Raw genomic sequence first — 17,434 nt, forward strand, 5'->3', positions numbered from 1 at the left:
ACCTATACTTTAAGGAATTGGTTAGGCTCCATGCACTTTTAAAAAATGCTACTTCTCTTGGTAGAATAAATGCTCATATAAAACATTTTTTGTACAGAGTTTAGATGAGTTTAGGAGAGTTTTGTGTTTTTTCTGCCAGAAAGCTCCAATCAGAAATGCAAACCAGAAGTTTTTTTTTTCCTGCCTCTAAATGTTGAGCCTGAAATATGCCTGTAATCGTCCTAATGTACATGAACACATAGGATAGCATTGAGCTGCTTCTACAGGCAAAACACAAAACTCCTGTAGAAGAAGCAATTTTTAAGCCAGTGTGAATGAAGCCTTAAAGTGGAGCAAAAGTCCCACAAAAAAAAATTACAATAAGTTAGAGATTACTGGCAAAGGAGACATGCAACTTTTACTGTCTACAGCTCTGACTCATTCTTGGCATTTGTAAGGCGCCGAGAACAGACCTGAGTGGTGTGAATGACATAACCCAGTGCGCTTTTGAAGGAGTTGTATGACCAGTAGCTGACCAATGGCTAAAGAGGAACAGTGGTGATAGCAGTGGTGGGTGGCAGTGTGGCGACAAGTCACTGCTGAAGCACAGCGTAAGGTAAGTATGGTAAAATGTGTAAGTATATTTTGAGCAGTGGTGGTTAGGCGGTATTCCCACTACATCGCAGATCCGCCCGCTATTTGACAGCATCGAGGTGTGAATGACAATGCGGCACTTGCATTGGAGATGCCATTCATTTGAATGACACCTCCAATAGCGGCGCGGGTCTGCCGCAATTCTCGAGCGCTAAAACGTGCTGCAATTGCGGCAACCCGTATTGCGGAACACATGTCGCCCAAAAATAGTTTAGAAGCTACTTGCGGGTTGCCATAATTGGAGCACAATTTATCATGCGACAATCGTGGCAGACCCACATCGCGATTTGAGGTGTAGTTCAAATGAATGGCATCTCGAATACGAGTCCCGCGTTTTGTCATTCACACCTCAGTGCTGTTAAATTCGCTGGAAATCTGCCCGCAATTCAAAATGCTGTAATGTGAATGCAGCCTTTGGGACCCTAGGCAAAAATCAAATCAGGGTGTTCTTGGCTGGAATATTGCAGACTCTTTGACAGGACTCACTTCATAGCATACAAAATACTCTGCTTCTTTTTCCCCTTTCTAATGTAAATCACCTAACCGGTAAACAGATGTTTTGAATTAATTGAATACTATACTGTATCTTATTATTTGGAATACTACGCTATAGGAGCTTTATTTAATGAGAGAGGATAGGAGAGAATGAAGAGTAATTAGAGGAAAACAGACGTGGTGAAAATTTTGCGAAGGAACACATATACAATGCACAGGACGAATTAAAAAGCATGTGAGTTTAGAAGGTGGAGGGATTAAGAAACAAAAGGAATGTGTAGTGCTTATTTACTGAATAGTTTAAAGCAAGTAAAATTGATTGTTACTGAACGCTACTTGCATATATTTTCTCTTTATTATTTGCATATATTTTGTGGAGAAGACGGTGGATCCCTAAACTTTCAAAACAAAAATTCAGTTTACTGTCTGTCACACTGCTTGGAGGATCAACTGTTGTCAGTGACAGTAAAATAATGCCATGCATTGATGATCAGAGGGAGTAATAAATGTTTTTGCATCAGTGTTCAATGGAGGTAAAACATGCCTCTATGTCAGTGGTCCATGGGAGTAAAAAATGCCCATGCATGAGTGGTCAACAGCAATAAAATATGCTCCAGCATCAGTGGGAGAAAAACATGCTCCAGCATCAGTGGGAGTAAGAAATTCCCCAGTGTTAGTGGTCAGTGGGAATAAAAAAAGGCCCCAATGTCAGTGGTCAGTGGGAGTAATAAATGCCTTGGTGTCAGTGATCGGTGAGAGTAGAAAATACTCTGGTATCAGTGGGAGTAAAAAATGTTCTGGTCTTCCTTGAGTGGTAGGAATGGTGCCCTGTGACAGTGGGGAACCATCCGGAAGGAGATTTCTCTACCCAGTATTGCCATTTATATTGCTAGGTACTATAACACTTTGTATTCCAGCTACCGACACCCTCCACTGCCTCTCTGCATATAATGTCTCACTATGTGCAGCTTCCAATGAGAAAAGCCTTCTCATTGCAAAGGCTCATCTACAGCAACTAACTTGCTCACGGTCGATAGTTTGGGGGCGAATGCTTTTAATGAAAGGAACCATAAAAAGTGGAGTTTTTTTGGGGTAAAAAGTGGAAAGAAACATTTAAGAGGAAAATCTGTTTCTGGACTTATTGTAATTATCACAATTTTCATCACATTTGCACTAAGGGGTTTTAAGGTATAATAATAAAAAATTGTTGTAATAATGACTGGATTTTACACACATCACATTATGTACACACAAGCATATACTGTTTATTATTTGCACCACCACACAAACATGCACACAATCAGTACATTACCACACACACAGCACTGCATTATATATACGTAAAGCTGCATTTGCATGAGTGTTGAACAATGGTGCAAATCCCAGCAGCAGGAATCTATTGATTCCTGCAGCTGGTCTGACAGCTGGGATCAGATAGCCCTACACTGCAATGACAGGCTATTAGCGGCCACAGCTAATTGTGACAGCTCACACAACCAGCGATTAGTTGTGGTGATCACAGCTGGATGCACTTTAGTTATTCTCTGACTGTGTGAACAACCACAAAAAAACTATGGCTGCTGACAGCCTGTCATTGCAGTGTATAAGATAGGAGGCTGCATCTATCCATTCCCAGCTGTGAAAATCAATAGCAGCAATCAATCACCTGTGTGAATGCAACCTAAATGCTGTAAACATACAATCTGCACAGTACACACAATTTGCAATACATACATAAACATACACACAATCTGCACATTACACACAAACACATGGTTTTAATATTATAAACATACACACATCACTGCATTATATTCATAAACAATCACAGAATGTACACATTACACACATACACATTTTTAGGGACTCGATAATGACTGAAGTAGTACTACTGGGTTGGCGTAGGGGCTAATGCGGTGCCCATATTGAAAAAGGGATCAAAGTCTTTACCAAGTAACTATAGACCTGTTATGGGCCGTACACACGATAGGATTTTCTGACAACAAACGTTGGATGTGAGCTTGTTGTTGGAAATTCTGACCATGTGTATGCTCCATCGGACATTTGCGGTCGGAATTTCCGACAACAACTGTTTGGGGGCAGGTTCTCAAATTTTCCGACAAGAAGACTTGTTGTCGGAAATTCTGAGCGTGTGTACACAATTTCAATGCACAAAAGTTCACGCATGCTTGGAATCAAGCAGAAGTGCTTCACTGGCTATTGAACTTCATTTTTCTTGGCTCGTCGTATGTGTTGTACGTCACCACGTTCTTGACGATCGGAATTTCCAACAACATTTGTGTGACCGTGTGTATGCAAGACAAGTTTGAGCCAACATCCGAAGGAAAAAATCCATGGTTTTGATGTTGGAAAATCCTATCGTGTGTACATAGCATTAGTTTAACTTCTATAGTCGGGAAGATACTGGAGAGTTTAATAAAAGACCACATAGACGAGTTCTTGCTGGAAAAAAATATTTTAAGAAATGGGTAGCATGGTTTCATGAAAGAAAGAAGTTGTCAAACGAACCTGATTTCTTATGAAGAGGTAAGTAAAACCTTGGACAGAGGGGTGTCTGTGGACATGGTATACTTGGATTTTGCAAAACTGACACAGTTCCCCACACACGACTAATGTGTAAGGTAAAGTCTACAGGCTTGGAAAGATCAATTTGTAAATGGATAGAAAACTGGTTAAAAAAAAACGAATTCAGAGAGTAGTGGTTAGTGCTTCTTACTCCGAATGGTCTAAAGTTCTCAGTGGTGTACCCCATGGTTCAGTGTTGGGACCCTTACTATTTAATACCTGTATAAATGATATAGGGTCTGGAATTAAAAGTATTATTTCTGTCTTTACAGATGACACCATACTACGCAGTGGAATTACGTCCTTACAGGATGTCTCTAATTTACAAGCTGACCTCAATGCACTAATGTCTAATTGGGCAAAAAAGTGGCAAATTAGGTTTAATGTTCATAAATGTAAAGTTATGCACTTGGCTAAGATTATGCATGCATCATACATACTAGGGGGAGTACAACTAGGGGAATCCATAGCGGAGAAGGATCTGGGGGTTTTGGTAGATCCTAAGCTCAATAATAGCATGCAATTCCAAGCTGCGGTTTCCAAAGTGAGCAAAGTCCTTTCTTGTATTAACCACTTACCAACCGGCTCTTGTACATATACGTCGGCACTTTGAAGATGGATATCTCGGTAACGGCAGCAGCTGCTGCCACAACCGAGGTATCCATATTTACAGGAGCCGGTTCTGTGTACGATAATGGTGGTCTCTGTGGCGGGTTCGCCGCGAGATCACCGTTATCGGCGGCGGGAGAGGTGCCACCCCCCCTCCCGCCACTCTCCCGTGCATTTTAGTCCAAATATGAGATCTGAGGACTTTTTGACCCCAGATTTCATATTTAAGAGGACCTGTCATGCTTTTTTCTATTACAAGGGGTGTTTACATTCCTTGTAATAGGAATAAAAGTGATCCAATTTTTTTTTTAAAAAAAACAGTGCAAAAATAAATATAATAAAGTAAAATGAATAAGAAAATTAAAAAAAATTTTTTTAAAGCTCCCTGTCCCGACGAGCTCGCACGCAGAAGTGAACGCATACGTGAGTAGCGCCCGCATATGGTCAAACCACACATGTGAGCTATCGCCACGACCGGTAGAGCGAGAGCAATAATTCTAGCCCTAGACCTCCTCTGTAGCACCTCCTCTGTAGCACAAAACATGCAACCTGTAGAATTTTTTAAACGTCACCTATGGAGATTTTTAAGGGTAAAAGTTTGACGCCATTCCACGAGCGGGCGCAATTTTGAAGCGTGACATGTTGGGTATGAATTTACTTGGTGTAAAAAAAATTGGGCTAACTTTACTGTTGTCTTATTGTTTTATTCAAAAAAGTGAATTTTTTCCAAAAAAATTGCGCTTATAAGACCGCTGCGCAAATACGGTGCAAAAAAAAGTATTTCAATGACCGCCATTTTATTCTCTAGGGTGTTAGAAAAAAAATATATAATGTTTGGGGGTTCTAAGTAATTTTCTAGCAAAAAAAAACTGTTTTAAACATGTCAAAAAAAGGAAGATTAAGGTCTGGTGTGACCCCTCTGACACCTCCATCCCTAATAGTGCACAAAAAAACAAGAAAAATAGCCCTGGGACTTTAGATGAGGTGAGAGAGGTTTAGCCAATGTCCACAGCGAACACTGAGACAAAATCAATTTATTCATTTCAAAACGTTATGTAACGGAGCAGTAACAACAATGATTGTGAGTTACCAGGCATAATAGCCAATGTACACAACACAGATGAACGTAAATATACAAAGATTTATTACAAATGTTATACATCAATGAGCAACAATAAAACTTGAAAGTTGCTGGGTCAGTAAATACACATACAAAATAAGATGATAAAATGTACATACATGTGGACAGGGAAGTATGTGAACATAATGCAGACATCAATAATACCCAGCATGTACCGACATAAAACAAGCATCAATAAAGCCCTATGCATTTCGCGAGACCCTGCTCGCTTCTTGTTAGAAAAAAAATATATAATGTTTGGGGGTTCTAAGTAATTTTCTAGCAAAAAAAAATTGTTTTAAACATGTCAAAAAAAGGAAGATTAAGGTCTGGTGTGACCCCTCTGACACCTCCATCCCTAATAGTGCACAAAAAAACAAGAAAAATAGCCCTGGGACTTTAGATGAGGTGAGAGAGGTTTAGCCAATGTCCACAGCGAACACTGAGACAAAATCAATTTATTCATTTCAAAACGTTATGTAACGGAGCAGTAATAACAATGATTGTGAGTTACCAGGCATAATAGCCAATGTACACAACACAGATGAACGTAAATATACAAAGATTTATTACAAATGTTATACATCAATGAGCAACAATAAAACTTGAAAGTTGCTGGGTCAGTAAATACACATACAAAATAAGATGATAAAATGTACATACATGTGGACAGGGAAGTATGTGAACATAATGCAGACATCAATAATACCCAGCATGTACCGGCATAAAACAAGCATCAATAAAGCCCTATGCATTTTGCGAGACCCTGCTCGCTTCTTCAGGGGCAGATGCATGAATGTTGTATCGAAGTCTGAGATAAATCGCCAAACGCTGGATATCAAGATGGCAGCAGTGTTATGCATCCAGCTCGGGAGCTGAGGAGGCGGAACAAAACAAAGGCCACAATAGGGGAACATCCGGAGGATCAGCACGGTCTGGATAGAGGTATTTCTCACTGCGGTCTCCACTTAGCCCCTTAAAATTGTGTCTGGAAAATGTCGAAGTCTGAGATAAATCGCCAAACGCTGGATATCAAGATGGCAGCAGTGTGATGCATCCAGCTCGGGAGCTGAGGAGGCGGAACAAAACAAAGGCCACAATAGGGGAACATCCGGAGGATCAGCACGGTCTGGATAGGGGTATTTCTCACTGCGGTCACTACTGCCTTTGTTTTGTTCCGCCTCCTCAGCTCCCGAGCTGGATGCATCACACTGCTGCCATCTTGATATCCTGCGTTTGGCGATTTATCTCAGACTTCGACATTTTCCAGACACAATTTTAAGGGGCTAAGTGGAGACCGCAGTGAGAAATACCCCTATCCAGACCGTGCTGATCCTCCGGATGTTCCCCTATTGTGGCCTTTGTTTTGTTCCGCCTTCTCAGCTCCCGAGCTGGATGCATCACACTGCTGCCATCTTGATATCCAGCATTTGGAGATTTATCTCAGACTTCGATACAACATTCATGCATCTGCCCCTGAAGAAGCGAGCAGGGTCTCGCGAAATGCATAGGGCTTTATTGATGCTTGTTTTATACCGGTACATGCTGGGTATTATTGATGTCTGCATTATGTTCACATACTTCCCTGTCCACATGTATGTACATTTTATCATCTTATTTTGTATGTGTATTTACTGACCCAGCAACTTTCAAGTTTTATTGTTGCTCATTGATGTATAACATTTGTAATAAATCTTTGTATATTTACGTTCATCTGTGTTGTGTACATTGGCTATTATGCCTGGTAACTCACAATCATTGTTGTTACCGCTCCGTTACATAACGTTTTGAAATGAATAAATTGATTTTGTCTCAGTGTTCGCTGTGGACATTGGCTAAACCTCTCTCACCTCATCTAAAGTCCCAGGGCTATTTTTCTTGTTTTTTTGTTTTAAACATGTAAACACCTAAAATCCAAAACGAGGCTAGTCCTTAAGTGGTTAAGAGAGATATGGACTCCAGAGAGCCAGATATATTTTTGCCCCTGTACAAATCATTAGTAAGACCTCATCTTGAATATGCAGTTCAATTTGGGGCACCAGTTCTCAAAAAGGATATCCGAGAACTGGAGAAAGTGCAGAGAAGGGCAACCAAACCGATAAGAGGCATGGGGAAGCTCAGCTATGAGGAAAGATTAGAGGAACTGAATTTATTCTGTCTTGAGAAGAGGAGATTAGGGGGGATATGATCAACATGTACAAATACAAAAGTGGTCCATATAGTGAACTTGGTGTTGAGTTATTCACTTTAAGGTTATCACAGAGGACAAGGGGGCACTCTTTACGTCTAGAGGAAAAAAGATTTCATCTCCAAATACAGAAAGGTTTCTTCACAGTAAGAATTGTAAAAATGTGGAAGAGACTACCTCCAGAAGTGGTTCTGGCCAGCTCAGTAGATTGCTTTAAAAAAAGGCCTGGATTCTTTCCTAAATGTACATAATATAATTCAGTACTGACATTTATAGGTAAAGTTGATCCAGGGAAAATCTGATTGCCTCTCGGGGATCAGGAAGGATTTTTTTCCCCTGCTGTAGCAAATTGGAGCATGCTTTGCTGTGGTTTTTCGCCTTCCTCTGGATCAACTGTGGGTGAAGGATTGTGTACATGGAATTGTATTTTATTTTTTTGGTTGAACTAGATAGACTTGTGTCTTTTTTCTTTTTTCAACCTGACTAACTATATAACTATGTAACACACACAATCTGCACACTACATGGAAACAAACACATTATTCAAATGTTACAAACATACAAACAGCACTGTTAGCACTATATTCTTAAACATACACACAAATATACCAGTACCATATGTACAATCAGAAGCCAGCCCTTGCTTTAGTCCCAGCTTACCTCAGTGAAGCTCTACTTGATATGTAGTATCTAGTTTCTGTCTTCCTGCAGAGAAAGGAAGGTGAGCAGCTCCTTGGGACCTTTAGGATTTGCAGGGCCTATGCAACTGCCCATCCTAAATTTGGCTCTGGCTGTGAATACTTGCAGAATATGTCAAGGATCTAGCCCCCTGTGAGAACTTTAGTTCTGCTTTAAATATCTTTCTAGTTGAATTCCTTTATGTGTCTTAATAATTTAATGCTTTCCAATTTCAGGACATCCTTTCTATGAACTGATTTAGGTACATTTACTACGTATCATTTAACACAGGAAAGCATCTTACTCGTTTCCTTGTCTAGAAGCTCCAGATTGGCATTGTGTGCTAATCTTTAGTCTGTAATAAATAAGTAGGAATCTCTCTACTAGGTATACCCACATAAAAGGTCTACCCCTCTGTCTCCCTTGCTGGAGTCGATGGTGCTTGAATCCCCCCAAAACAATACAAGAAAACTGTTGTTTAGTGGCACATAAATTTTCCCTCGTCCCCGTTCCCTCATTAAAATCGCAGCCTTGCTTCTGCTGCCTTGCTTGTCCCTGGTCCTGCAAGGAAACCAACCCTCCTTCTTTACCTCCCTTCATTGTCAAAAGGAAGGGGCGGACTGTCAAATGTAAACAGTAGTTTACATTTGTGATTGCTTTGATGGCCAATTCTGATTGGCTCAGTGCCTTTGGTCCATTGCCTGTTTATAGGCATTGTGCGCACACAGGACATACACGCCAACAGTAAGCACAATGAAATTTTTGAACGTTCACTTAGAATAATTGCCCTCCATAGCAGCCATTTAGTACAATGGCCAGTTGGTGGGTGGTTAAAAACCACTGGCATTTTTTACTATACACACAACCATAAGGTGGCTGTACAGTATCCAGAGCCTGCATAAACACATTACCAGTAATCTGCAGCTGCCGTTTATAGCCATCCATACCTATTAGACAATGTAGCTGTATGGAGCTATGTGAAAAGCACTGACATGTGCACGGATGTATGCCACAAATGTAGATAGTGCTTTATGTAACCCCTGATGCATACCCTTGCACAGCTGCATCTTCAAATTGATGACTAATGGTGGCTGTCCGCAGCAGCTTTGGGTCCTGCAAAAATATATTTGTAGGCTCTGGATGCTGTACAACCCCCTTAAAGGCTGGGTTCACATTGGTACGACACGACAGCCATCCTACTTTGGATCTGACTTTGCCCTGCGACTTGGAGCTGACATACATCCGACTTTCAATGAACAGGGATCCAACTTGCATCCCCACCAATACCAGGTACTGTGTTTGGTATGAATCTTGAGGGGGAACTCCACGCCAAATTCTAAATAAAAAAACGGCATGGATTCCCCCTCCAAGAGCATACCAGGCCCTTTGGTCTGATATGGATTTTAAGGGGAACCCCCCTATGCCGAAAAACGGCGTGGGGTCACCCCTAAATCCATACCAGACCCTTATCCGAGCACGTAGCCCGGACAGTCAGGAAAAGGGGTGGGGATGAGTGAGTGCCCCCCTCCTGAATGTACCAGGCCGCATGCCCTCAACATAGGGGGGGTGGGTGCTTTGGGGCAGGGGGGTGCCCTGCGGCCACCCACCACAAAGCACCTTGTCCCCATGTTGAGGAGGACAAGGGCCTCTTCCTGACAAACCTGGCCATTGGTTGTCGGGGTCTGCGGGTGGAGGGCTTATCGGAATCCGGGAGCCCCCTTTAATAATGGGGCCCCCAGATCCCGGCCCCCCACTCTATGTGAATGAATATGGGATACATCATACCCCTACCCATTCGCCTTGGAAAAAAAGTGTCAATAAAAAAACACACTAGACAGGTTTTTAAAGTAACTTATTAGGCAGCTCCGGGGGTCTTCTTCTGACTTCGAGGGTCTCTTCCTTCTTCTCCGCGGTCTCTTCCTTCTTCTCCGTGCTCTCTGGCCTCTTCTCCGCGCTCTCTGGTTCTTCTCCCACTCTCCGGTATCTTCTGCCGGGCTCCTCCGCTGTCTTCTGCTCTTTTGCCCGCTCTTTTGCTAGCGGTCTTCTCTGCCGTCTTCTTCCCTCTTCTCTTCTTCTGATGTTGACACGACGCTCTCTCCCACTGTAATGCTGTGCGTGTGGTGCGCAACAACTTATATAGGGATGGGGCGTGGTCACCGGGTGATGTCACCCAGTGACCACACCCCTTATGACGTCACAGTCCCGGGGCATGAGGGGACAAGGTGCTTTGGGGTGGGGGGCCCCATGTTGAGGGCATGCAGCCTGGTACAGTTCAGGAGGGGGGGGCGCTCGCTCGTCCCCACCCCCTTTCCTGACCAGCCAGGCTGCATGCTCAAATAAGGGTCTGGTATGGATTTGGGGGTGACCCCCACGCCGTTTTTTCCCCTTAAATTCCATACCAGACCCTTGGGTCTGGTATGCTCTTGGAGGGGGAACCCATGCCGGTTTTTTACTTAAAACTTGGCGCGGAGTTTCCCCTCAAGATCATCTGAGCACAACTCGCATGCCAAAGTTGGATCATGCAAGATGGCGATCTAACTTCAATGATAGTCAATGGGTCGAAGTAGGAACAAAGTCGGACCAAAGTAGTACAGGGAGCATTTTCAAAGTCGGACCGACTTGTGTCGGACCAGTTAGGACGGCTCCCATAGGGAAACACTGATTTTCACACGTCATGCGACATGAGCTCCCAATGTCAGAGCGTTTGTCGCACTAGTGTGAACCCGGCCTAAGTCCTAAAAAAGAAAAAAGATCAAAAAGAAAAAAAAATGGTTCTCTCCTATGAAGCCCCATGGTTTTAGTGGGTGGGGGTTTGTCAAGCTTCTTTTAGGGCTCATTCACTCAAATTAATCTGCATTACTAAACGCAAGGATGCTAAGAGAATGAGGGGTTGATTTATTAAAGGCGAATAAACTGTGCACTTTGCAAAGCGCAGTTGCACTCTGCAAGTGCAGTTCTCTCAAAGGTAAACATGTGCAGTGTTCACATCTGTGATTGGTCATCACAGCAAGACACAAAGCCACTCTGATTGACTCTATGCCTTTTGCCTGTGACTTGTGCTGTCTAATGACAGTGGAATCCCAGATATTGGGAGAGTGCCTGGCTCGCACATCTCTTCTGTACTAAATAATTATTTTAATTATAGTAAACAAGCTGTAGGTTGGGAGGTGCTTTGCTTTTTTTTAGCTCCAAGTATCCACATTGAACCCCAAGCAGCTAAAAGTCAAAACTGCTTCCATTGCATTCCACTTCATTGCAAACACATGAATATTATTAAACCCAAACTATAATAATTGTGGCAGGGTGAGCCCGTGCCACTGTTTAATTTGGTGGTTTACACCAGATTTTGTAAGAAGCAAGCACACTAATGGAACAGGAATGTGTTGGCTTTATATGAGAGCTCAGAGCATTAGAGCTCGGAGTCCCATCCTCCAAAGGGGGTCAGTGTGTGAAGGGAGCAGTGAGAGGTGCTCATATGCACTGTACTGTCCAGGACAGGACAGACCAAGGCGTGAGCCTGAGAGAGAGTCCAGGAGGAACAAAGCAACAGGGAGCTGCCACAGCTGAGGTATAGCACCTGTGCACAAACACTGGGATGCATTTGATGGTCAGGAGGACCAAAAGGTACTAATGGTCAGGTGGACCAAAAGGTATTAATCAGAGCAGTAAAGCTGCCAAGAGAGCCAGGAGGCTGAATGTTTGGTTTGTACTGATGATGAGAACCCCCTGCATGGGAAGACATACCTGTATGAACATTTGATGTTCTTTAATTTTGGAGTGGGCAGGAAAGCCCTGAAAACTATTCCGGGCATGGAGTAAACTCACTGTTTTGGCACTACCACTGAGCTACAACTTGTCACATTATGTACAAGAAAAAAAGAGTAATGAGAGTAATGGAGCTTGGGGTAGACCCCTTAATAACCCCAGGCTACACACGAGCGGACTTTCCAGCAGACTTGGTCCGACGGTCTTTCCGCCAGACTTTCCGGCGGACTACCTGAACGGACGGACTTGCCTACACATGACCGGACACGACCGGACTTTCTGGCAGGCTAGGTCCGCCCGTCTTTCCAACAGACTTTCGCTGGAGTTACGGCGGACTTTCAGAATGAATGGACTTGCCCACACACGGACAAGTCCGTTTATTTTGAACGTGACTCAAGTATGATGGGACTAGAAAAGGAAGTCAATCGCCCCTAGAATCCATACCAGACCCCGATCCGAGCACGCAGCCCGGTCGGTCAGGAAAGGGGGTGGGGACGAGCGAGCGCCCCCCCTCCTGAACCGTGTCAGGCCGCATGCCCTCAACATGGGAGGGTGGGTGCTCTGGTCCGCCGGACCAAGTATGCCGGAAAGTCCACTCGTGTGTACACGGCATAAGAATAATTTTAAACCAACAGATCTTATATATCTTATGCCAAACACTTTTTCCAGAAGCCAAATGAATTACTTCCATAGCCAACCTTTATTTCACATTTTTGTTTTTCCCCATATAAAGAATATAGATTTGTATTTAACACGTATCTTTCATAAATCCATTCTGGCTATAATTTTTTATTTTATTTTTCATTACATACTTTTTTATATGGTCCTTTACTAACCACTCCAAGGTCTTTCTGACAATAGAACTTAAATGTCCTGCTCTGTGGTTATTGGGTGAAGGCATTGATTACCTTTTGAAGTACCACATTTGTTTTACTCCAATCCCTTGACACCCAGCCAGTCATTAAAGAGCATATACAAATTAGGTACAATGGCTTTGAAATAACTAAGCTCCTCTTTTGAGGATTTATGGATGTAAGCTATCTAGCCCAGGTGCTTTTTTCATGTTTATTTTGCTTAATCACATTTTAATCTTAATTTTATTCAGATTTTAATCTTGAAGCTTTTGTCTATGGATTGCAAAAAACATTGTTTTGCAAGAAAATATCACCAAACATCTTTTGTCTATGGATTGCACAAAAATTATTTTCCAAGAAAATATCACCAAACAAAAGCAGTTCATCCCCCCAAAAAAATAAATTTGTTACTTTGTTATCCTAAAAAGTAAAAAACAACAATCCCACCTAGGTGATCAGTGTATACTTCAGGGCTTTTAACAGACTTTGTAGCAGATACCTGTTTCAGCTGTGAAGAAAAAGCTGTTTGTTGCGCTATGTCCTTTGGATAGCGATTCTGAATAGAAGCGTTCAGTTCAAAATAATCAGTTGGTGCACTCTTCGCGTTCTGCTGAAAAAAGCTACAGTGTCTGCATTTCTAATGCAGATGATACCTAAAATGTAACTTGCACCTCAGTGCAGACTTGGGAAATCAGTGAGCCAATCACACAAGCTGGAAATTACATTTGTGGGGGTGTCCTGTACACCAACAACACAGAGAACGCTTCCAGGTTGCCATATTGCATTGAACTTTACAGAAAATTACAGTGGATGCAGATTGAAAAGTAAATGCAATTTTTAATAACATTTCTCTTTTTAATTTCCTTAGCACAGAGCACATTTTCTGTTTTTTCAGCATTGCTGGGATAGGGAGAGGGAGTGTGCACTTCACATGTGCACTTTTTTGAAAAAGGTGTTTGCTACTTTAATGCTGAGAATAAGCACCCACGCTCTGGGCATTTACTGGGCAGGCTTCAGGGGTGCACGCAGAGGCCTACAGGTATACCAATCACATTGGACTGTATTTTGCAAAAGTTCACAGTGCATTGTAATATAGTAGGGCTCACTTGTCTGCATGGACTGTTTTACTCATGAGGTGAATTTAGTTGTTAAGCCACTGCACTGCATTTGAAATAATATCAAAACATTAGCATGAACATTCTCTTTTGCATACACAAAGTTAAAGAAAATATTTAATTTGCTTTCTTGTTGTTCTCAGTGACTAAATCTGAGTTCTCATTTATTAGAGGGCCTACATGCGCACACCTTGCCCTTTTGCTTTTAAAGATTTGTGGGAATTTTATTTTCTGTGGGATTTTTTTCTCATATATAAGTCAGATTTTTTACCTCTTTGACTGGGTAATGTTAACCCAAAGTTACTACTAATAAAAAAATAATAAAAAACGTACTTTGTACCACATCCCTAAAAATAGATTTTAGGAAAAAGAAGGATCACATAAATAGAATTCAGCCTTGGGGCTGAAATCCTGGTGTTTTTCAAGGGGTCCTTTGTATCTAACATCCTATCAGACAATATTTCCTTATATAAACAGTTGTAGAATCAGAGAGTTTCCCATTAACTGCCTTACAGAGATAATAAATGAGTAACCTAAGTAACCAATTCAGATTCTGGGAATTTTAATGAAAAAGCAACACTGGCTTAAAGTTGTTATGTGACCTTGCCCTGTCAGGTGATGTGAATCAGAAAGCCTGGTCAGAAACTACTAGGACCTTCTTGCAAACCTGCTAGATAGTAGGTTCATGAAAAAAGTATTTGATCTAATTTGTTATTAGTTGTTATTTGATATCTGTACATGAATATGAAGCATTTTCAACAGTAGTACCAATTTATTTCAACTATCCCTTTTGTTATTTAAACTGCTGAATTTTATATTCTAGGTCCTCCTGGTCAAAAAGGAGAAAAAGGTGACAATGGCTTAGCAGGAATAATTGGAAGACCAGGTACATTTTTTTGTGATGTTTTTGGAATGTTTAAGATTTGAATACTTCAGCACAATTGGGAATTTCAAAGAATCTTTTGCCTGTATTGCATTAGTTACTAAAAGCTCAAAATGTCCAGGTCCAGGAGCCAGCTTAAAGCACACCTGTCTAGACAGAATCATAGGAGCTGTCTTCTTTTGGTTTCCTTCTGATAACATTGGTTGCCTGTGTCTGGCTTCAGAGTCACTTGGAGTCACTGGTCTGGAATATACGGTATGTGCAGCAAATAAGACCCTGTTCACACCAGCATTAGAAACAGGTATTTGAGCCATGTTTTTGTCGCTCCCTGAATAGCCTACAATTGGACAAAGTGGACAGCGGACAAAGCTGTTCACATTTGAAAAACATGTAGCGTTGCTTTTCATTTCCGTGTGGCAAAAATAGGCTACATGTTGAGTCTGGGAGGAGTTGAAGCTTGTCAATTCTTTCTATGCAAGTCTTTGATAATGCACATTTTTTACCACACTTTAAACACACAATAAACACGTCAAAAAATGCCCATTAATGCAATAGGTGCATTGGGTTGCATTTGTGTCTGCATCAGAATTTTAGACTGGTTAACTTACAGTAAACTGAACAATTTAGCGGCTTAGTGACCTAAGTGTGGTAAGTGTTATCACATGCAAAGGCACAGCAAAGAAAGGTTTTTGAAAACTAGATCTAAAAGCATACACTTTCAACAAATGAAGTATTGTGCAACAAATTATAGTTATCCAGATCAGTATTCTGTATATCCTATTCTCTTACATGATTGAATGAATCGGGGTAATTCATTAGAATTCTCAAAGCTATAAACAAATTGTTCTTTTTTTACTTAAAGTAAAATACACTAAAATGTTCAATTACATCAGTTATTGAAACTGACTGGACTCTGAAAGTTGACTTCCAAGCAGAAGACAAAAACATTTGCAGCGTAACTACCTGAATTTGACTTGTTAAAAGCAGCTTGCTGGTCTTGTACATTAGAACTCAGACTGAGATGAGTTGTGTTGTACTGCTAGAATGCATACGCAGAGAATTCAGGTAGGGGGAGGGAACACAGAGGTTAATTTACAAAAGGATCTGAAAATGTTCATGCAATAAATTGTGTGAAGATTCACTTCAATTAATCCATCCTGTGCAGATGATTTTTTTATTAAGTGAATCCATTTCTATGTCATTACAACAAGGTGGATCCACAACTTTCACATCTGCCTTCCTGTTCTTGGACAATTAACATATGCCTTGACATATTCCTTTGTGATTGGATTAATGTGCTTATGCTATCTGTGTAGCTATAAATGCTAGTCTATTGCTCCTGACACTCATTAGAACTGAAGGAGTGGCTGGTGTAAGTGACAAAATGTCTTTAACATTACAGAAAAAGTCCAATTGAACGTGATTAACTACTAACTACTGGACTTTCTGGTAGCATACAGATTTGGAGGCACAGGGGCTGGTCATTACGAGAAAATATGTGTGCACCCAGCCTGGTACATAAAGATTACTATTACAAGAACTTAGAGGACTGTGTCATGTATTGACAAGCATCTTAGTTCAGGAAGTGGATGCTGCCCATGGATGGTGGCTGACCAAAGATGGTGCTATCCTTCTGGGTAGTAAGTAAGATGCAGGCATTGTCAGGGGGAGTAAAATCTTTGAAAAATAATACATTGCTACAAATGTTAAAATAACACATTACTTATGCATGCACATAAAATAAAACAGCCTTGTTTGAGGATAGGTTAACTTTAAAACATTGGGGTTGATTTGCTAAAGGAATATAATTCACTTAGAAAAGTGAATTTTCACTTTGCAAGGGAATTTTTTCACATTGCTCAGTGAATGAGCTGAAGCTCTGCTGACTTCGGCCATTCAATCATGTGAAAGCAACTATCATGGTTTCTTTCCCCACAAAGCTAAATTAAGCTAAGATACGATTCACTTTGCTAAGTCTAAACTCATTTAGTAAACCAACCCATTGATTTCTATTTTTACTTAATATTTTAACTTGGGAATATGCTTATTTTAATGTATTTCCAGGACCTCCAGGACCCGCAGGACCAAAAGGACTGCAAGGTTATGCAGGACGTGGAACTAAAGGTAGAATTTTTAATGTTATGTTACAGAATAGTTTAGGGAGAAAGAGAGAGAAAAAAGAAAGCGAAAAAAGAAGAGAGAAAGAGGAAGAAGAGAGAAAAGGGGAGAAAAAAGAGAGAGATAGAAAGACAGAGAGAGAGAGAGAGAGAGAGAGACAGAGAGAGAGAGAGACAGAGAGAGAGTAAAAAGAGAAAGAGAAAAAGAGAGAAAGAAAAGGAGGGAGAAAATAGAGAAAGAGAGAAAAAGAGGGAAAGAAAAAGAATGAAAGAGAGAGAAAATGGGAAAGAGAGAGAAAAAATAAAGAGAGATAGAGGGAGAGACAAAGAGAAAAGGAGAAAAGGAAAGAAAGAAAGTAAGAAAGAAATGATTCAATTGTTGCAACACATG

At 41.2% G+C, this 17,434-nt stretch overlaps 1 protein-coding gene across 1 annotated transcript in view; it reads left to right on the forward strand.

Annotated features, from left to right (window-relative positions):
• Positions 1-17,434, forward strand: part of MSR1 (macrophage scavenger receptor 1) — a 64,541-nt gene that overhangs the window by 16,212 nt on the left and 30,895 nt on the right. Inside the window, exons 6-7 of the mRNA XM_073608231.1 lie at positions 14,867-14,929; positions 16,991-17,050. Coding sequence (XP_073464332.1) covers positions 14,867-14,929; positions 16,991-17,050 — 123 coding nt within the window. The remainder of the gene's footprint in view (positions 1-14,866; positions 14,930-16,990; positions 17,051-17,434) is intronic.

Source organism: Aquarana catesbeiana, linkage group LG01 (genome assembly GCF_042186555.1).
Source record: "Aquarana catesbeiana isolate 2022-GZ linkage group LG01, ASM4218655v1, whole genome shotgun sequence".
Taxonomy (NCBI): Eukaryota; Metazoa; Chordata; class Amphibia; order Anura; family Ranidae; genus Aquarana; species Aquarana catesbeiana.